This window comes from Cetorhinus maximus, chromosome 15 (assembly GCF_964194155.1).
Source record: "Cetorhinus maximus chromosome 15, sCetMax3.hap1.1, whole genome shotgun sequence".
Lineage (NCBI taxonomy): Eukaryota > Metazoa > Chordata > Chondrichthyes > Lamniformes > Cetorhinidae > Cetorhinus > Cetorhinus maximus.
This window is the reverse complement of record NC_135893.1, coordinates 19,546,035-19,567,727: the sequence shown is the minus strand read 5'-3', so window position 1 is coordinate 19,567,727 and position 21,693 is coordinate 19,546,035. Positions and strand designations below refer to the sequence as shown.

Below are 21,693 nucleotides of genomic sequence, written 5' to 3'. Positions count from 1 at the left end.
CGAGTTCTGGACACACACTTCAGGAAGGGTGTAAAGACATCAGAAAGAATGCAGAAAACATTCACGAGAATGGTTCCAAGGATGAGGAACTTCAGTTACATAGATTGGTGAAGTTGGGATTGTTCTCCTTGAAGAAGAGAAAGTTGAGGAGATTACGTTGAAGTATTCAAAATCATGAGGGGGGTGGACAGAGTAGATAGGGAGAAACTGATCTCATTGATGGAGGGATCAAGAACCAGAGGGCACATATTTAAGATAATTTGCAAAAGAAGCAATGGTGACATGAGGAAAAACTTTTTCACACAGCGAGTGGTTATGGTCTGGAATGCACTGCCTGAGTGTGTGGTGGTGGCAGATTCAGCTGAGGCTTTCACAGGGAATTGGATCATTATCTGAATAGGAAAAACCTGCAGAAAAAAAATCCCTTTCAGAGGGCTAGCACAGACATGACAGGCTGAATGACCTCTTCTGTGCTGTAACCATTCTATGATTCTAAGTTATAATACACCTTTATAAGTCACTAGGAAAGCCCCAGTTGAGGTATTGTGTCTAATTCTGGGCACCAAACTTTAGGACAGATGTCAAGGTCATAGAAAAGGTGCAGAGGAGATTTATTGGAATGGGACCGGTGATGAAAGACTTTCGTTGAAAGAATGGGAGAAAGAGGTTTATATCCTCCTTATAGAAGAGCAGGTTAAGAGGAGATTTGACAGAGATGTTCAGAATCATTGAAAGTTTTGATAGATTAAATAAGGAGATTTCTTTTCTGTGGCAGAAGGGTTGGTAACCAGAGGATATTGACTTAGGGTCATTAGAATCAAAGGGAAAAAGTATGCAGCCAGTTATTACAATCTGGAATGAACTGTGAGAAAGAGTGGTGGAACCAAATTCAAAAATAACTTTCAAAAGGGAATTGGATAAATATTTGAGGCTGAAATATTTACAGAGCTTTGGGCAAAGGGCAAGATATTAGGATGAATGGATAGCCCTTTCAAAGAGTTGCTGCATGCACGATGGGCTGAATGGCCTCCTCCAGTGCTTTATCATTGTATGATTCTAGAGGGCAGAGTAGGACCAACCTGCAGAGCACTTCTTGCAGCAGAATAATGTTTTCGTATCCCGATACAGGTTGTTTTCACAAGACCCAATGTTTCGCTTTCCTCGTCTATGCTCTCCATCTTTCCAAATTCCTAGCTGCCTGTCCTTCCTAATATTTCTCGTCATGTTCCATCTTGTTGGTGATCGACCCCAGGAGACACCTGCTGTCCAATGACTGAAGCTTCCAGAAGCAGATATCATGGCACAAAGCTGGGAATTGGAGAATTTGAGTGTTAGTCTGCAATTCTTCATTATTATAAAAGAACTGGGAATATTTTCACCTGCAATCCTGGCTAACATACAGCAATGCCTGTATTCCCAGCTACTAAAAAGCAACAGCTCTACTCATGGCTAACATATAGCAACACCTGCAATCTCAGCTAATATACAGAAACACCTTTACTCCTGGCTAATATACAGCAACACCTGAAACTCCAAGCTAATATATAGCAACAGCTTTAATCCAAGCTAACATACAGCAATGCCTGTACTCCTGGTTAACATACATCAATGTCTGGCTAATATACACCAACAGCTTTAGTCTCCGCTAACATAGAGCAATGTCTGTACTCCCAGCTAATATGCTAATATACAGCACCATCTGTACTCATTGGCTAATATATACCAATGCTTGTATATCCGGTTAATATACAGCAACATCCATCCCTCCTGGCTAATATACATCAACACATGTACCCTTTGGCCAATATACAGCAACACCCATACCCCCCTGGCTAATATACACGAATACCTGTACCCCTTGGCTAATATACAGCAACACCTTTAGTCCTGGCTAACATACAGCAACACCTGAAACTCCAAGCTAATATATAGCAACAGCTTTAATCCAAGCTAACATACAGCAATGCCTGTACTCCTGGTTAACATACATCAATGTCTGGCTAATATACACCAACAGCTTTAGTCTCCGCTAACATAGAGCAATGTCTGTACTCCCAGCTAATATGCTAATATACAGCACCATCTGTACCCATTGGCTAATATATACCAATGCTTGTATATCTGGTTAATATACAGCAACATCCATCCTTCCTGGCTAATATACATCAACACATGTACCCTTTGGCCAATATACAGCAACACCCATACCCCCCTGGCTAATATACACAAATACCTGTACCCCTTGGCTAATATACAGCAACACCCATACCCCCCTGGCTAATATACACGAATACCTGTACCCCTTGGCTAATACACAGCAACACCCATACCCCCTTGCTAATGTATAGGGGAAAGTTGGAAATAGATGAAGGATTATTTTCCAGTGCTGGTTTCTCAATAATGCTGTTGTTAGAGATATACTCTAGCCTGAAATATCCTATTCTCTTTGAATGCAGGACACTGTACTTTCCCCTCTCACCACTTCCCAGCATCTCATTTACTTGGTTCCACTTGCCATCCCATTGACCCCCTCATTTGGCTCAGCCCCATTTAGCCTGTTGGATTTTCTCTCTCATTCCTGCTCCTCTCGTCCTTCATTTCCTTCATTCATTGTCTCCCATGCCCCCATTTATAGGGCAGTGATGCCATGGATTGGTGATCAGGATGTCGCATGTACTTCATTTGCTTCAAAAATTGCCCTTTATTAAAGGGGAGGTAGGCTGGGGAATTGATTTTACTGGGACTACACAGTTAGGTTCAGTCTCAGAAGCCCCTTTCTCTGCACATCAGTTATCTGGAGCAGTTATCCAATGTGGCATAGCTGCCCCAGACTCATCCCATTGGGGCTTCTAAAGTGTTTCAGGAAATACCAAACCAGGTTTCCATGATTGCAGTGTTTTTTATTCAGGGGGTAGTTTAACACAATTTCTGAGAAGTGCTGAATGAAAGTTATGAGCGATGTGCGGAAGCAATATTGGAGATCTATAATATGTGGGTAGAGCCCATACTCTATCTCTCTAGAAGTCTTTGACTACTGGAAATCCCCTGATATTTCCACAGCCTGTGAGCTATGTAACAGCTCCCAAACTGTCAGCAACTCATGAAAAAAATCAGCCAACCTCAGGACTGGTCAGCTGATCAAAAACTGTCAGCAATGGAAAATATAAGTGGGTTGTGTCACTGGCAAAGAAGCAGAATCAGCGTCAGACTGTCACAAACCCTTTTCATAATAACATTTTGTAACATTAACTCAGCAACCTGTGGTTCATTGGTATTAGGGGTAGTGGGTTCAAGTCCCACTCCTGTAACTCAGGTACTTAATCTAGACTGACACGCCCACCAAGGGAATTTTGGAGGGGGCAGTACTGAGGGAGTGCTGCATCGGCTTGGAGGTAGTAGAAAGGATGTGCTGCACTGGCTGTGGAGGCAGTACTGAGGGAGTGCTGCACTGGCTGTGGAGGCAGTACTGAGGGAGTGCTGCACTTGTGATGGGATGGCACTGAGGGAGTGCTGCACTATTGAAGATACCGTCTTTCAGATGAGATGTTAAACCGAGGCCTCATCTACTTTCTCAAATGGATGCAAAAGATTCCCTGGCACTATTTTGAAGAAATGTAGGAGAGTTGTCCATGGTGTCCTGGCCAATATTTATCTCTCAACTAATGCTTAAAACAGATTATCTAGTCATTATTGCATTCCTGTTAAAATTGCTGTGTGCAAAATGGCTGCCATATTTACTTCAATACAATAGTGTCTACACTTCAAACGTTTACTTCATTGGCAGTAAAGTGCTTTGAGACATCCTGAGGATGTGAAAAGCGCTAAATAAATGCAAGTCTTTCATGATAACTACTAGATCTCTCCCAATCCCAGCGTTGTTCCCAGTGCTTCAGCAGTACTATCCCTTGTACTATTCAGTGAATTGATCCGAGTAATATATACGTTCCCAATTCTGCTGCCAATTCTAACCCAATTTTATATCCTTTTATAATTCCACCATTCCTCCAACGTTAATTGAACAATATGTCAGACATGATGCCCAAGGAATTGAAGCTATGAGTCATATATTTTTAAAAAAACAAGCTTCCCTTTAAAATTCCGTGTTGTGCAGTTTTTTCAACACGCATTATGTAACAAGCAAGATACCATACAGACTGTTACACAATCATGTTTGCACACTCAGGGAGTACGTTGAACATAATTAGAGAACTGTCAGGAAGGGGGAAGAGTGAAACAGGGGGCAGTCAGTTGAGCTGAGGGAGCAGTTACTGTAATTGTACAAGGGTGGGGGTGCCTGCCATGTGGTGGGGGTGCCTGCCATGTGGTGGGGGTGATGGGGTTCTAATGCATGGGGCTCAAGGTTTGAGGGGCTGAATGTTTGGTCTCACTTGCATTGAGCTGCCTCTGGCTGAGTTCTTAGCGTGTTTGAAGCAAACGGGACCATTTCTCAACTGATATAATATGCAGCAAAATCTGGCCCAGGAGCCCCCTCCCCCCACCCCAATCCCACCCTCACTCCAGGAACCTGTCTGCCCTCAGCCCAGGAATTCTTCCTCACACTCCAGCCCAAGAACCTACTCCTGCCCACAACGCACCCACCCCGCTCAGGAATCCATTCCTTCCCAGACCTCCCCAATCCCCACCCAAGAACCCAGTTCTCCTACCCAGCCCAGGAACTCAATCCTTCCCCATGTCCTGCCCAGGACCTCTCTTTCCTCAGCCTCGGAGCGCTCCACATTCCAAAGACATCTGTTGCTTTCTCCTGCTAGTTCCCATTGAATATTTGATACAACTGAGATCTGTAAATGGGGAACTTTCAGTTCACCTTCCGATCCTGACTATCTCCTTCAGTAAGGACTTCACACAGTGTGTTACTGCAGGACACACAAAGCAGCAATGGCCCACGTTCCATTCTGGGTCTGTGCTGAGTTAGCTGATCTCACCTGGTGTCATCTGGGACTAAAGTTGGGTTGGATTAGGGGGACAGCTTCAGTTTATTTGTTGCTGATCCGGTGATCTCACTGTGTGAAAACATGTGACCATGAATCTTGGGTGGAAACATGATTGTGCCTGGCTGTGATGACACCCTTAGTTAAATAGTCTGTCACCTTTTTCCAAGATCTATACATTATGAGTTGTTGCTTGGGTAAATTACTGGAGAGTGACTCCTTGTGGAACCATGGGGCAGGTGGGGCAAGAGGAAATGTAACTCTTGTCCAGTGAGACCCACCCCCATTCTCAAACTCCATCCCCACCCCCTCCACCCCACCCCAGTTCCTGATGAGCTGGAACTTTTAGTCCTGCCATACTGGGCTGGGATCAAATTGGAGGGTGAGTGAAACATAGTCCCTGAACCATCTCCCAACTACAGACAGCAGCTTAACACACTCTCAGTAAATTAGGTCACGGCACTTTCCAGTGTGGGTTCCTGTCCTGACACAAGGTTGCAAACACCTTATCTTCACATAAACACACACACACACACACACACACAGATATGTTCATGTGAGATTTCCTGCTGTGCACTGACTCACTGCTGTAGCTTGGCAGGCCATCCTCCTCCCCACACCCAGGCCCTGACTCACTCAGGGCTCCAGCGCTTTAGTGTCAGTTCTTTACATGACTTTAAAAAGTGAGCGTTACCTAACTCTTCACCCGAGTGGGCATTGCAGCCGATTTTGAGCAGGAACAGGCCATTCCACAGGTACTGAGGCCAATAGGAGTGTCCCTAATGGGGTAACAGCACAGGCTGGCATCCTAGTTCCACGCTCTGTGTCTGTATCAAGTACAATTGGGCAGTTTCCATAAGGAAAGAAAGTTAGGCTGGTCAGTGTAAGGCCATTTCAATGACTATCTGCTGTCAAACCAACTGTCACATTAACCCAGGGAGAGGGTTTGACTGATGGAAAACGGAAGGCTGATCAAATCAGACATGTCAACTTACCCATCCCTTTATCAAGCACGCCCCCCCAGAAATCGGCGCAATCTGCCTTTGCCCTGACCTCCAATTCTCACTCGACCTTGCCCTTACCTTGATCCTCACCTCAACCTTGACCCCAGCCTCACTTCGGCCCTACTGTCCTCACCCACACATCAATCCTCAGCATCACCCTGAATCTCAACATGTCCCCTCAAAATCCTGATGACAAGGTCACTTATGTAAGCATTGATTTCTCAGAGGGATGAGCTACTTTTAGGCTTTGACTTTTATTTCATTCACAGGACATGGGACTTGCTAGCAAGGCCAACATGTATTGTCCATCCTTAATTGCCTTTGAGAAGATGATGGTGAGTAGCCATCTTGTACAGCTGCAATCTGTGTGGAATAGGTACACCTACAGCGCTTTTAGGGAGGGAGTTCCAAGATTTTGATCCAGCAACAATGAAGGAATGGTAACATACTTCCAAGTCAGGATGATGTGTGTCTTGGATGGGAGCCTGCAGGTGGTGATGTACCCATGTGCCTGATGCCCTTGTCTATCTAAGGTGATACTGGTCGTGGACTTGGGAGGTGCTGTTGAAGAAGCTTTGGTGAGCGGCACAAAGTTTCGAACACAGAGCTATGACCTCAGGATCCTGGGATCGATTCCTCCCCCAAACAGTGTCCTTAGTCTGGTAAATGGAAGAGTTTTATACTGAAGGAGTGAGCAATCCCAGTGTTTTTCATAAATGGAATGGGCACGGTGTATAAAACTATCTGCTCAGACCAAAACACAATGATGCCTGGCACAACAGTTGACACTCTAGTATAATTGGTGATCAGATTCACTGATGACTGAGTTTTACACTATATCTACCTGTTCTGTACATACCTTGGGATACCCTGGAAACAGTGTAGAGGAAGCTCTATTGTGTCGAACATGTGCTGTACATGGAACAATGTAGAAGGAGCTTTATCTAATCCTGTATCTGTATCTAATCCTTGTTGTACTTGCCCTGGGAGTATTTGATGAGGACACTGGTCCCTGATCTATTTCTCCTCCCTGGACTTGTATAAAATATTTACTAAAATTAAAGAGGAAACATCCAGCGCGTCAGGGAGTGTGAATTAGTACTGGGTTATATTTAGATCTTTTACAAGACTGTGGACTGTTTCAGTCAACGACGATGTGGTTAACTGCTTACTTCACAGATGAAGTGCGTGCAGGAACCAGTTATGTAAATACTGACCCACAGGTGCTCCAGAATGTAAGGAAATTAACCGTTACACAACCAGCCTACTGGGTTTAAAAAGGTGGCTGTCTAAAGCAGTAACTATTTCTACACAGCTTCGGAATACATATCGCCTCCTCACATGGGTTCCTATGAGACAGACCAGGTCTTTAACATCCAATTTTCTCCTGATCCCATTTACACTGCCTGCTTTACTCGACTTCATATCCCTCAACTCGATTAACTCTTGGAGGGAAGTGTTCCATCTCCCCTCTTACTGATCTCTCCTTTTGACATTTCACCTCAGCACACTATGTGCCTCAATCAGTTTTTGCCTATTCCCTGCATAATTTTGAAATCTTTAATATTGACATGTGAAGTTCAGTTCAAGAGAAAATGATAGTTCTGGATCACATAGTAAGGATGCTGAATTACTCAGGCCTCAGTGTAAGCCCCTGGTCTGGGGCCGATAACCCCCCCGAAGGTCCTGAGTCATTTGAGCAGTAGTTTCCCTGTAGTATCCTGTTTGCTGGAAGTTGGTCAAGGTTTATAGAGCAGGGTTTTAAATTTCCTGTAAACTAGATAATCTTAGTTTGAGGACAGGGCTTATGAGCTGCGTACTCGCAACCCATCCAAACAGTGGAAATATCCGATCAGGACCGGGACCAGGACCAGGATTGAGTGTTGGATGAATTGCTGACCACATTTTGTGTGGAACAGGATGGTTCATGAATTAATGGGACTCTGGAATGACAGGATCTATTCAATGATTCAACACTCCCGGCACTGAGCATTGGTCATTGTGAGCTCAGGAGATTAAATCAGTGGGTAGAGTTTGTGAGAGGGGTGTACATGGGATGCAGGAGGAGTGGGGTCAATAGCTCAGTGGTGCTTTCTTGTTTGGTGTGATTTTCCTGCTGGTATTACATTTTATCGAACAGTGGGTTTCTTGGGCTCGGCTCTACACTCAGGCTGACGCCCTTCCTTGTTTCAACTCATTTCTCTCCTTTTCTCCCACAATCTCACATTGCTGCTGTTAGCTTGAGTGCTCCAGTTTCCTGTCGTATCCCTCCATCCCGCCCAGAAAAACGCTTGTCTGCCAAGCATAGAATCATGTGGGGGAATGATAGGAAGGTATGCCAGGCCTGGTCTGGTATGGGAACTGTACCACTTGTCACCAGTGGGCAACATGTCCAGGAGCCCGAAATTGTCATGAGTGAATCTAGCCCAGAGATCAGAGGAAATGTGCTGATGGAGCAAAACTATCAGACCACTGGTCTGAAACTTTCCTCCATATCTTGTCATCTGAAGATGTTCCATTTGTGTTTGCCCCTCACACTTTTCACAACTTTCTGTTTGTTAAGTCAAGGCTTTCTCAGTTTCTAAAAAAACAAATATTTTCCATACCTCTTGTTTCAAATTTAAAAACAAGCAAACAATGCGATTATAATTCAGGCAGTTCATAAAACACAGGCCATAAATAGAAGTCTACCCTCCCACCCAGCCCAAAAGAAGAGGCAAAACTATGGCAAATGGATTTCAATGTAGGCAAATGTGAGGTCATATCCTTGCTTCTAAAAAGGATAGAACAAAGTACTTTCTAAATGGTGAAAAACTATAAACAGTGGAGGTCCAGGTACACAAATCATTAAAATGTCAGGAACAGAGACTGAAAATAATTTAAAAAGCTAATGAAATGCTGGCCTTCACATCTAGAGAATTAGAATACAAGGGCATAGAAGTCACGCTTCAGCTACACAAAACCCTGGTTAGGCCACACCTGGAGAACTGCGAGCACTTTTGGATACCACACCTTAGGAAGGATAGAGGGAGTACAGCATAAACTTATTAAAATAATAACTGGACTCGAAGGATAGAATTATGAGGAGAGATTGCCACAAATTATGGCTGTATTCCTGGAATTCAAAAGGTTAGGGATGATTTGATCAAAGTTTTCAAGATATTAAGGGAACAGATAGTAGGTAGAGAGAATTATTTCTGCTGGTTGGGATCTGCAACAAGGGGGCCTACTCTAAAAATTAGAGCCAGACCTTTCCATAGAACCATAGAAAAGTTACAGCACAGAAGGAGGACATTCGGCCCATCTCGTCCATGCCAGCCCAAGGACACCCAGATGCCCTTTCTAATCCCACCTTCCTGCAGCCGGCCCATAGCCCTGCAGCTTACAGCACTTTAGGTGCAGATCCAGGTACTTTTTAAAAGAGTTTAAAGTTTCTGCCTCTACCACCAACTTGGGCAGCGAATTCCAGACACTCACTACCCTCTGCGTAAAAAAGTTCTTCCTTATGTCTCCCCTACACCTTCTGCCACTTATCTTGAATCTATGTCCCCTGGTTCTAGAATTCTCCATCAAGGGAAACAATTTTATCCTGTCCACTCTATCTATTCCCCTCATAATTTTGTACACCTCAATCAAGTCACCTCTCAGCCTTCTTTGTTCCAAGGGAAATAACCCCAACCTATCCAATCTCTGCTCGTAGCTACGCTTTTCTAACCCTGGCAACATTATTGTAAACCTCCTCTGCACTCTCTCCAGAGCTATTACGTCCTTCCTGTAATGTGGTGACCAGAACTGCACACAGTACTCCAGCTGTGGCCTCACCAGTGTTTTATACAATTCTAACATTATATCCTTACTTTTATATTCGATACCTCTGCCAATGAAGGAGAGCATTCCAGGGGGGCAAATTAAAAAACACTTATACACATAAAGGGTGGTAAAAGATTTGAACTCTTTTCAGCCCATGGAAAGTGATTCTAGCTCAATTCTATAACTTTATATCTGAAATTGAAAGATTTGTGTTAACTGAAGGTGTGAAAGAACATGGGGCAAATATGGAGTTAGGTTACAGATCAGCCAAAATGTCATTGATTGATGTAGCAGGCTCTGGAGGCTAAATGGTCTCCTATTGTTTTTAGTGTACCCTCACACCCAGCCTTAGACAGGGGCCTACCTTCACACCCGGCTTGAGACAGTAGGGGCGTGTTCTCACAACCAGCTGGAGTCAGGGGCCTGTCCTCACACCCTGACAGAGATGGGGGCCTGTCCTCACACCCAGACAGAGACGGGGCCTGCCCTCACACCCAAACAGAGACGGGGGCCTGCCCTCATGACCAGCCCATGACAGGGGCCTGTACTCACTACCAGCTGGAGACAGAGGCCTGTCCTCAATACCCAGTCGGAGATGGGGGTCTGTCCTCACATCCAGACAGAGGCAGGGGCCTGTCCTCACACCAAGACTGAAACAGGCACCTGTCCTCACACCCAGCCCAAGACAGGGGCCTGTCCTCACACCTAGACTGAGATAGGGGCCTCTCCTCACACCCAGCCTGAGACAGGAGCCTGTCCACACACACACCTGGTTCACTAATGCCCTTTAGGGAAGGAAACCTGCCATCCTTACCTGGTCTGGCCTACATGTGCCTCCAGACCCACAGCAATGTGGTTGACTCTTAAATGCCCTCTGAACAAGGGCAATTATGGATGGACAATAAATGCTGGCCCAGCCAGCGATGCCCACATCCCATGAACAGATAAAAAAAAAACCTGAGACAGCTGGGGCCCTGCACTCAGCCCCAATTCTTGTCACTGTGCACACTAAACCAACATAACTTAATTCAATGACCAAACTTCACACAATCAGTTCACTGTCAACGTGATTGTCTCACTTTGATCATTTCGCTTTCCTTGGTGTTTCTGTGACATCAACCGGAGTAATGTGATTTCCAGATTGGCATCAAGCATCTTGGAACCAGCACAAGAAAATTGCTGAGGTTTCACCCATTTAAGCACCTTAATTAACAAAATCTGGGCTTTCTGATTTTTAAACACTCGCCTAGTTCTGAACAGAACTGTTTGGGTCCAAAATATTCCAGTGGACATTTCCACGAGAATATCAGCTCCATGAAGTAGTTCTGTAGTTTAGCACAATAACCCAGCCCCTTCCACACCCTGCCAGATCTGGAAATAGTTCTTTTTTGAAGTAGCAAGATTCAGTACTTGCATTTTCCTGGAGATAAGAATTCAGTCCTCTCTCTCTATTTTAAACTTGTGTTCTCCGCATCAACTTGATCCCCATCTCAGCATTAAAATACTTTGATCATAATCCCCCCATTGAAAAGCAGAAATAATGAGGCAACAAGTTAAAGGAACTGACTTCTCAAGAAAGCTTCCTGCGTTTATAAAGGTTCACTTAGCCGTGTAAACCATGTCAAAGCACATCATTGCAAAATTTGCAAAAATTCAAGGAGACAACATTAACAGAAAAAGCCTGATCCAGCTTTAACTGCCCCTCTCCTTCACCATCTAGAAGTTATTGGGGAAGTTTACTTTGTAAAAAAAGATGGAATAAATTAAAAGTTAAACCAAGTGATGAAAACCATTTTGCCAGTTTTACAAGTAAACCAATGACTCCAGTTTCTGATCCTGGTTTTCATTCCCAGTTATATTTGAAATCATTACTCCAGTTCCTACCCCTATTTTCAGCCTCACTAACTCACCCCAATCCAGATCCACACCCTGGTCTGCCTCCCGGTTCCAATCCCTGTCCACATGGTGCTGAGCTCCAGCTTCAGCCTTGGACTGATTCCTAGAGTCTAGGCGAAGCTCTTTTTGAATCCAGCGCACACACTTCTCAGAACAACACTTTACCGAATCAATTTGCTTATTCAGAGTCAAATGAGACTGAGAAACAGGCAGTGGGTGTAGGGGAGGAAACAGGAACAGGCACAGCCACAAGTAGAGATGCTTAAAGAGATCATGACCATGAGAGAGAGAGAGAGAGACAGGCAGACTGGTTTAGAGATCAAGGAATGGAGAGAGCCAGTGGTAGTGATAAACTGAGAGAGGTACAACCACTGACAGAATAGAGAGGCAGAGTGAGACAGGGGCAGATGTGTGACAAAATGTGATGGAGGGAATGTATGAAAGAGAAAGATAGATTAGCAGATTAACAGACAGAAAAAAACATTCATACAGGCACAGGGAGGAATGGAGATGCAGAGTGACAAGGATAGGTAGAGAAACTGAGAATGAGAGTGATCGTGAGAAACATGAAAGGAGATGGAGAGAAGTGAACAGAGACAGGGAGAAAGAGAGTGAGAGGAGAAAGGGAGAGAAAGAGACTGAAATGTGAAGGGGAGTTGGAGAGACAGAGATATAGAGATACAAATGGAGAGGAGGAGTGACTATATACATATTGAGAGGACAGTGAGGATGGTGAAGATGTTAAGGATGATGAAGATGGTGAAAAAAAGTCCAACAAAATTCAATAACAGTATACAGACACATTATAAAATGAGCACAAAAGCTTAATAAATATGAAACTTTATACATTATTAAGGAAAAAAACATTGCTGGTTTAAGGGAAGCAAACAGCAGCTGCAGACTGATAAGAGAAAAACTGCTCTTCAAATCATGGGTAAATTTCTTTGTTTTCACTGTGTTCAGGAGCTAACAGGTTTGGTGAAAGGGCTTTCATTCTGGGAGGGGCTCAGTACAGAAGTGGAGGTCTGATGATTGGGATATTCGTGGAGTAATTCAGAGTTTGAAATCTGTGAGGGGAGGTTTTCTTGTATGAGCCCAAGCAGTGATTTAGACCATATGCAAAATCAACTCAGGCTTCAACATGAGACACTGCATGGCCATGAAATCTGGCTGATCTTTCCCTTCCCCAATCCAGGGGCATTGAGGATTGTAACTCACAACCCACCCTCCTGCCCAGCCAGCTGAGATCAGCTAACTCGCCAGAGACTGAGAATGGAGCCTGGGACTCAGTACCTGATGAGATGTTCTGTGCAGCCTCAATCTGCTGCAGAGTCCATTGAGGATTATAGTGGGGATACTTCTCCTTCAGTCTCCATCAGCCCCATGATCATTGGACAGACAAATGAGCTCACAGTCAACACAGCCACATGCTGCTCAGTGCTTGTCCTTGTTCAATCATGTGACTGTCTGGAAGGAAGGGAAGTGAGAGATGAAAGGAGAGAGGAGAGGGGCAGAGGAAAAGGGAGAGAAGAAAAGAGGGGAGGGGAGGGCAGAGGGAAGAAGAGGAGTGTGGGGAGAGGGAGAAGGAAAGGAGACTGGAGAAGAGAGGGAGTTGAGAGGAGTCAACATGGGAAGTGGGGAGGGGAGGGGAGAGGAGAGGGAAAAGGACACGTAATTCAAACATTTATCTCCTTTTCCTTGCCACATGGCAAAGAACAGGCATCCCAGGTCCTGCTGATCGCTGGGTGATTTTACAGATCTAAATAATACAGTGCATTTTTGATTCTCAGTAAGAGCAATTGTTGGGACAGGTCACCAGCCTGACACACACTTTCCTCACTCCCGCAATACTAGGTCCATGTTCACTCATTGCCCCCCTCTCCACACTGATTGCTCAGTCTGTAATGGGTCCACAAGCATTGACATCATTCTCAGTTCCTTTCTCAGCACGTGCAGGAATGCTTCACGGACTGCGGTGATGGTTGCCTCAGAAGGTCAGAGTTGAAGTTCCTTGTCAGTCCATCCATTTGAATTCCAGGTCCCACTGCTCATGCCCAGTTAACGCAGGCTACACCTCCCTGTTAATGAAGGAGGGAGGGATTGTTCAGTACAAGTTAGAACATCTCAGCATTATACATTTAAAAAGGAGAAAGGCCGATGGGGAAAGGCCAGGGGAGCGGGACTAATTGAATTGACATTTCAGTGAGCCAACACAGGCTCAATGGGCCATATGGCTTCCTTTTATGATGTATGATTCTATACCAGAAAGGGTTTCTGTCACAACCAATAGCACAAAGCCTTCAGATGTGAGGGGCGGAGCTGGAAGACATTTGTGGGGGTTTGGTATGAAGAATGACCTCTACAGGGAGGAAAATGAATCTGGGGAAGGAAGAGAAGGTCATTGGGGATAGAAGTGGGGGTGGGAGGACAACACCTGCAGCAGGGTGGAGGGTGAACGACATCTGTGGGGGGAGGGAGACATTGAGGAAGGGGCAACTGTGGAGGGGCAAAGAAACACTTTTGAAGTGGGAGCAAAAAGCATCCAGGGAAAGGGGAAGTGAAACCTGGGGAGGATATCAGCAAGTTGGGGAGGGCGAGAGAAAGACATCTCGGGGGTAGAAGGGTAAACAGCTGGTGGGGAGGAGGAACAGTTGAGGTGCAGAAAACGACACCTAGAGGGGGACAAGGGAGGTGCGAAATATCGGGTTGGGGGGAAGATTCCAGTTGGGGAAGCAGAGGAGAAGCAGACACAAGGCTGTGAGAGGCAAGCATCGGAGGGTTAAGGACCATACATCATGGGAGATATGGGGAGTAAAGACACCTGAGTGAGGTGTCAGCGAAACCTAAGGGTGCAGGATGATGCCTGGGGGGTGGGGGTTGGGACAGCTGGGGTTAGTGGGGGTAACACATTGAGGGAGGGGGAGAGAGACTCAAAAAGGGGGAAGAAGAGAAAACACAGGTTTGGTGAGGGAAGACAACAGGGATTGGAAGGACACAACCTGGGGGGGTGGGGGGAATGGAGAAATAGGTTGAGGGGGGAAAGGCAGCTGGGTAATTTTCTTATTGCTATGTTTGCTGCTAGGTTTACCCAACCATACTGTACACCCTCTCATGATATCTGCTTATGATATCTTCTGGCCTATGTTGAGAATATTTGTGCTACACAAGTGCCAGGCAATGCTTATCTCCAACTAGAGAAAATCTAGTCATCTCCCCTTGACATTCAATAGCATTATCATCACTGAATCCCCATCATCATCATTCTGAGGGTTTACCATTGACCAGAAACTTAACTGACAAGCATTCTGTAGTGAGTAACTCATTTCCTGACTCTCCAAAGCCTGTTCACCAGCTACAAGGCACAAGTCAGGAGTGTGATGGAATTCTCTCCACTTGTCTGGATGAGTGCAGCTCCAACACTCAAGAAACTCGACACCATTCAGGATAAAGCAACTGCTGAATCGGTACCTGATCCACCACCTTAAACATTCACTCCCTCCATCACCAGTGCACAGTGGCAGCAGTGTGTACCATCTACAAGATGCACTGCAACAACTCACTAACCCTCTTTTGACAGCACCTTCCAAACCTGTGACCACCATCACCTAGATGGACAAGGGCAGCACCATCTACAAGTCTCCCTCCAAGTCACACACCATCCTGATTTGGAAATATATCGCCATCTCTCCACTGTCACTGGGTCAAAATCCTGGAACTCCCTTCTTAATAGAACTATGGATGTACCTACACCAAATGGACTGCAGTGGTTCAAGAAGGTGGCTCACCACCATTTTCTTAAGGGCAATTAGGGATGGGCAACAATTGTTGGCCTTACTAGTGAAGCCCACATCTCATGAACGAATATATGAAAAGAAAAATCTTCTGAAGACTAAGTGGTGAAATTTCAAAGTTCTAAAATTGTCATTGCTTTGTTCTCTGTCACCTTACACAGCAGCAGTCCTTGTGTGTGAGTTCACACAGTCAGTGTGTGTTGGTTGTTTGACTGTGAAGGCATCACAGCCACAACTCACTTTGTGCCATTTGTTCATTTTCCAGCAGCAGTCTCTGTCCATCAGCCAGGAGTGGGAACTAGGCCAATCACTCTTTCCTGGTCAGGGGCACTGAGGTCAATGTGTCCCTACTGTCTAGGGGAGATCAGTATACTGATGTAGCACAGAATGGAAGTGACTGGGCATGGCTTAGAGGGTTTGATATCTACAAAAATTGGCCTCCTCATCTTGAATTGGAGAGCAGGCAGAGTCTGTGAAAACGGGAGGCACTGAATGGCCAGAGGGATAAAAGTTTCAGCGACACCCTCTCCATCCCCTCACCTCCTGCTTCCTCTACCACATTCTCAGTCTCCTCTGTCAGCAACCCCCAACCCACTTCCTCCATCTGACCCCCCACAACCCATCCTTCAGTTCTAACCTTCCGCCACCCCCCTCCTTTCACCTCTCACCCCCTCAGGTTATAGTGACGTACGATGCAGTCAATGTGGAGTTTAGGAGCAGGCTGGTTCGTATTCTGTACAGTTGTGCCAGGGTCAGTTTGCGGTGCTGCCCAAGCTTAAGGTCTGACATTGTCCGTTTGGAATGTTCAGAAGTACTGCTTCCCCTCAGCTGCTCCTTGACCTCCTCCTCCTGACTTTGAGGGGCTGTGAGCTCATCTGTAAAACACAGAGAGTTTAGCTCACTCTCTGTATCAGAGCATGACAATGTGCAGGGCTGTGAGCCAGGTTCCAAGCTTTGTCCATCTACTGGGTGAGCATGCTGCTTCACAAAATTCAGCTCCTCCAACTCCGAGAGCTCGCTGTCATTGGTGTTTACACGAGCAGTGTCCACAGCCCTCCCTCGGGAATCAGGACATGAAGCAATTCTCGTGTGTTGAGCCTCTGCCCGTTTGAGAATGTCCATCACCTTGATGATCGTGTGAGAGCGCAGAGTGGGGAGAGTAGCCCCACTTGATACTCCCTCATCAGGGGCTTTCAGTTGGATTTTTCTTCCTTCTGCAAGCACACAGAGTTCGGTCAGGCTCTTACTCAGTGACGGCTGACTCAAAACGTAGGGTTCTGAAGATGAGGAAATGAGCTGGAGAAGATTGGTCTCTGATTTTGATTTGAAGATGTTGGCTTTGCAACACAGGGACTGGACCAGACTCTGTTCGCGAATCTGGGGTGATGTCGGTCGCTGGCGGAGAGTTGACTCTCCATCTTCATCTGCTGTTTCCTGCTGTCGCTCTTCAAACTCTTGGACTGAGCTTGGGGACAAGGTGCCATAAGCGCTGTCAACAGAGGCTGAGCGGCAGCCATTGCTCTCCAACACCTGGCCTTTGGTATTTGGTATTAGGAGGCCTGAAGAGATCACCCCATGGTTGAGCAGCTCCTGGGTTGGGGTGTTGGAGGACTCTGTACTTTGGAGCGAGGTGTAGTCGGACTGAGAAGCAGCTCTCTCAGTGTCAGGTGAGGAGAGATCTTCACTCTCATCGATCATCACAACAGGAACTCTCTCTGTCACACTGTCTGACTGACTGCAAGAAACAGACAAACAGATTAATGAAACAAGGGAGAGGCAGGGAAAGAGAGAGAGAGATAGACGGGGGAAGAGGGTGAGACTTGCTGTGAGAGAGAGACAGGGAGAGAGGGAGGGGAAAGAGAGGGCCTTGGGGAAAGAGGGAGACAGGTAGAGAGAGAGAGAAACATGGAGGGAGAGAGAGAGAGCGAGAGATGGGGAAAGAGAAACAGAGACAGAGATAGAGAAAGGCATAGAGAGAGGAAGAGAACAGGAAACCAATATAACTCATACCGGAACCTTGGATGCAACTTAAACAAATTAAAAAGTCCTAATTTCTCTTGTTGTCAGTCTAAAGGATTAAAACTGGGGAAAAGGCAACTTCAGTGCCAAGATCAGGAGTTGTTACGCAGAAAGAGATGTAAATGTGAAGAAAGCGTCAAACTACTCAGACTCATAGACGTTTACACACAGGAGGCCATTCGGCCCATCGTGTCCGCACCGGTCAACAAAGATCTGACTACACTAGTCCCATTTTCCAGTGGTTGACCCATAGCCCTGGAGGCCACGGCAACATAAGTGAATATCTAAATACTTCTTAAATGTTCTGACTCAACCATCTTTTCAGGCAGTGAGTTCCAGACTCCCACCACCCTGTTGGTGAAAAAATATCTCCTCAACTCCCCTCTTAGCCTTCTACCTCTTACCTTAAATCTATGCCCCATGGTTATTGACTCCTGTACTAATGGAAAAAGTGCCTTTCTATCTACCTTATCTATGCCCCTCATAATTTTATACACCTCTATCTGGTCCCCTCTCAAACTTTGCTGCTTCAAGGAAAACAACCCCAGCCTATCCAATCTTTCATTATAGCTCAGACCCTCCAGCCCAGGCAGCATCCTGGTAAATCTCCTCTGTGCCCTCTCCAGTGCAATCATATCCTTCCTATAAGGAGGTGATCAGAACTGCACGCAGTATTCATGTTGTGGCCTAACCAGCGTTTTATACACTTCCAGCATAACCTCCCTGCTGTTGTATTCTATGCCTCGGCTAATAAAATCAAGTATTCCATATGCCTTCTTAACCACCTTATCCACTTGCCCATTGCCTTCAGGGATCTGTGGATATGCACACCAGGGTCCCTCCGATCTTCTGTGGTCATTCCAAAAACAGGTGGGTAATGTGAGAGGGCAGAGGAATGATGCAAATGACCTCCATCTGTATCTGAATGTGACAGTAATTGTTGTCCATTAGACTGAGGTCAGACACAGGCTGAGGGTTAAGCTCCACTGAAGTGAATTGGTCTCAGTAACAGCCCAAAGACAGGAAGTACAGGGATAAAACGAACTTACACACTTACCTATGCTGTGATTCAAGTGTGTCATCAGTGTATTTGTTTAACAGGGGTGGTGACTGTGTTGCAGAGGTCATGCTCTCCACATCCTCTTCATCAGGCAGCCTACACGGTTTCTGCCCAGACTCCTGGTCTCGTAATCTCTCCAGAAGGTTCTAGTTTGTTAAATAAAATTGATGTGTTAGAACAGTACTTTTTAAATGGAATGGTCAGATGAGATGGCCAGACACATATACTAGACTTTAGAATTCTTCAATGTTTTGTTGTTATTTTATGACATTGGACACCCAGAGTGCGGAATGTCAAAGCTCATTCTGTGAAGTGACTTGATGCCCTTTGCTTGACACCTTAATACACAATTTGTCAATATGTGTGGAATTGACCAGTTTGAGTGTCCCGTTCAGCTATCGTGTCCTTGTGACCCACACTCCATTTGATTTTTATCAATGTATGCCTAGGAATTGTACCCCTGCCCTCTGCAGTTCGAACCCCTCCCCATTAATTACCCATTACCTGTGCATTGAATATGGCCTCAATCCATGCTCTGGACTGCCCGGTCACACTGGTCTGAAAGGTGAAGGCACCAACTGCACTGTGAAACTCATTTAGATAAATCAACAGGAAGGAGCCTAGGATTGGACAGAGGCATAGTTAAATGTGATACACACAGAAACACAGGCACACACACACACACAGGCAGATTCCACACACATACAGAAACACACAATCCTCATTAAGGTCAGAAGTTAGGGTGGATGTTGATGATTCACAACTCCTCAGGTACTGAAGCAGCCCATGCCTGCATACAGCAAGACCTGACAACATTCAGGTTTGGGCTGATAAGTGGCAATAACATTCACACCACACAAGTGCCAGGCAATGGCCATCTTCAGCAAGAGAGAGTCTAACGATCTCCCCTTGACATTCAATGGCATTGAATCGATTGCTGAATTTCCCACCATCAACATCCTGGAGTCACCATTGACTAGAAACTTAACCAGCCGCATAGGTACTGTACTTTGGGTATTCTGTGGCGAGTGACTCACCCTTGACTTCCCAAAGCCTTTCCCGCACCTACAAGGTACAATAAGAGAGTGTGATGGAATACTCAGTTTTGGTGAAACTCACCGGGATCTTTCAGCTCCCTACAGACAATTTTCTCCACCAGCAATGGTTGCCGGATTACTTTGGCCTTCTCCATTTTCTTCACAGGTTTTGTGATGAGGAAAATGTCAGTGAAGAGGAAACAGTAAACATCCATCTGTAAAAGAAAGTGTTTGTAGGGTAACTGCAGGGAATGATTCTGCCCAACATTGCACAGACTGAAACACCAAAAGACCAAAACAGCAAGAAGACTGGCCACTGAGACGCCCAGAGACTGAGATACTGGACATTGAGAAAGTCAGAGACTGAGACACTGGATACTGAGAAAACCTAGAGTGGGAATGTGAGTTGTGAGAAAGGAACAAAGAGGCTTCAAGGAAATTGAGACAGATTAAGTGAGTGGGCAAGAATATAGCATGATGTGGAAAAATGTGAAGTGATCCACTTTGGCTGGAAAAACAAAAATGCAGAGTATTTCTTAAATGGGGGAAAGATTGGGAAGTCTTGATGTCCAAAGGGGCCTTGGTGTTCTTGTTCATAAATCACTGAAAGCTAACATGCAGGTGCACAAGCAATTAGGGTGGCAAATGGTATAAGAAAGTCTTGCTGCAGTTATATAGAGCCTTGGTGAGACCACACCTTGGAATATTGTGTGCACTTTTGGAATCATTATCTAAGGAAGGATATACTGGCCATAGAGTAAGTGGAACAAAGGTTCACCAGACTAATCCCTGGGATGGTGGGATTGTCTTATGAGGAAAGATTGAGCAAACTGGGACTGTATTCTCTGGAGTTTAGAAAAATAAGAGGTGATCTCATTGAAGTGTACAAATTCTTACAGGGCCTGACAGGGTGGATGCAGAAAGGATGTTTCCCCTGGCTGGTGGGGGGGGGGGGGGGGGGGGGGGTTGCAGTCTAGAACCAGGAGGGAGAGTCTCAGAATAAAGGGTAAGCCATTTAGGAGCGAGTTGAGGGGGAATTTCTTCAGTCAGAGGGTGGTGACATTTTGAAGTTCTGTATCCCAGAGACTGAACTGGAGGTTCAGTCATTGAGTATGTTCAAAGCAGGGGTAGATAGATTTCTAGATACCAATGACATCAAGGGATACAGGGATAGTCTGTGAAGTTGGCATTGAGGTATCATGATCCAGTTAAATGGCGGAGCAGGCTCGAGGCACCAAATGGTCTTATGTTCTTCTGAGAGACTCGACACCGAGCAACCCAGAGACTGAGAGAACGGACTCTGAGAAACCCAGTGACTGAGAGAACGGACTCTGAGAAACCCAGAGACTGAGAGGATGGATATTGAGAAACCGAAAGACTGAGAGGTTGGACATTAAGAAACTCAGAGACTGAGAGATTGGACACCGAGAAACCCAGAGACTGGACACGGAGAAAGTCAGAGACTGAGAAGCTGGATACTGAGAAACACAAAGACTGAGACTGGACATCCAGGAACCCAGAGACTGAGAGGCTGGACACTGAGAAACACAGGGGCTGAGAAATTGGACACTGAGAAACCCAGAGGCTGAGAGACTGGACGCTGAGAAACCCAGACACTGAGAAACTGGGCACCGAGAAACCCAGAAACTGAGAAACTGGACAACGAGAAACCCAGAGGCCGAGAAACTGGACACTGAGAAACCCAGTAACTGAGAGACCAGACACCAAGAAACCCAAAGACTGAGACTGGACACTGAGAAACCCAGAGACTGAGAGACTGGACACCGAGAAACCCAGAGACTGAGAGACTGGACACTGAGAAACCCAAAGACTGAGAGACTGGACGCTGAGAAACCCAAAGACTGAGAGACTGGACACTGAGAAACCCTGTAACTGAGAGACTGGACACCGAGAAACCCAAAGACTGAGAGACTGGACACTGAGAAACCTAGAGACCAAGAGAATGGACACTGAGAAACCCAGATACTGAGGGACTGGACACTGAGAAACCCAGAGACCGAAACACAGAGAAATGCTTCAGTAACTCTCAGCACCCAAACACTGAACACCAAAAGCATCCAGAGATTCAACATTCAGTCAATGAATACTGAGAGCACGCAGAGATTC

At 45.7% G+C, this 21,693-nt stretch overlaps 2 protein-coding genes across 7 annotated transcripts in view; both read right to left on the bottom strand.

The window, feature by feature from the left end:
• The window catches only part of LOC144690488 (tumor necrosis factor receptor superfamily member 25-like), a 32,729-nt gene extending 20,934 nt beyond the window's left edge, over window positions 1-11,795 (bottom strand). For both annotated transcript variants that reach the window (XM_078558025.1, XM_078558026.1), the window contains exons 1-2: window positions 11,674-11,795; window positions 1,080-1,308 (exon numbers count right to left, since the gene is read on the bottom strand). In XM_078558025.1, the coding sequence (XP_078414151.1) occupies window positions 1,080-1,308; window positions 11,674-11,727 (283 nt within the window). In that variant the 5' untranslated portion in view covers window positions 11,728-11,795. The remainder of the gene's footprint in view (window positions 1-1,079; window positions 1,309-11,673) is intronic.
• Window positions 11,317-21,693, bottom strand: part of plekhg5a (pleckstrin homology domain containing, family G (with RhoGef domain) member 5a) — a 145,963-nt gene continuing 135,586 nt past the window's right edge. For all 5 annotated transcript variants that reach the window (XM_078558018.1, XM_078558019.1, XM_078558021.1 and 2 more), the window contains 5 exons: window positions 19,649-19,781; window positions 19,034-19,149; window positions 18,527-18,675; window positions 16,142-17,185; window positions 11,317-13,737 (listed from right to left, as the gene is read on the bottom strand). In XM_078558018.1, coding sequence (XP_078414144.1) covers window positions 13,728-13,737; window positions 16,142-17,185; window positions 18,527-18,675; window positions 19,034-19,149; window positions 19,649-19,781 — 1,452 coding nt within the window. In that variant the 3' untranslated portion in view covers window positions 11,317-13,727. The remainder of the gene's footprint in view (window positions 13,738-16,141; window positions 17,186-18,526; window positions 18,676-19,033; window positions 19,150-19,648; window positions 19,782-21,693) is intronic.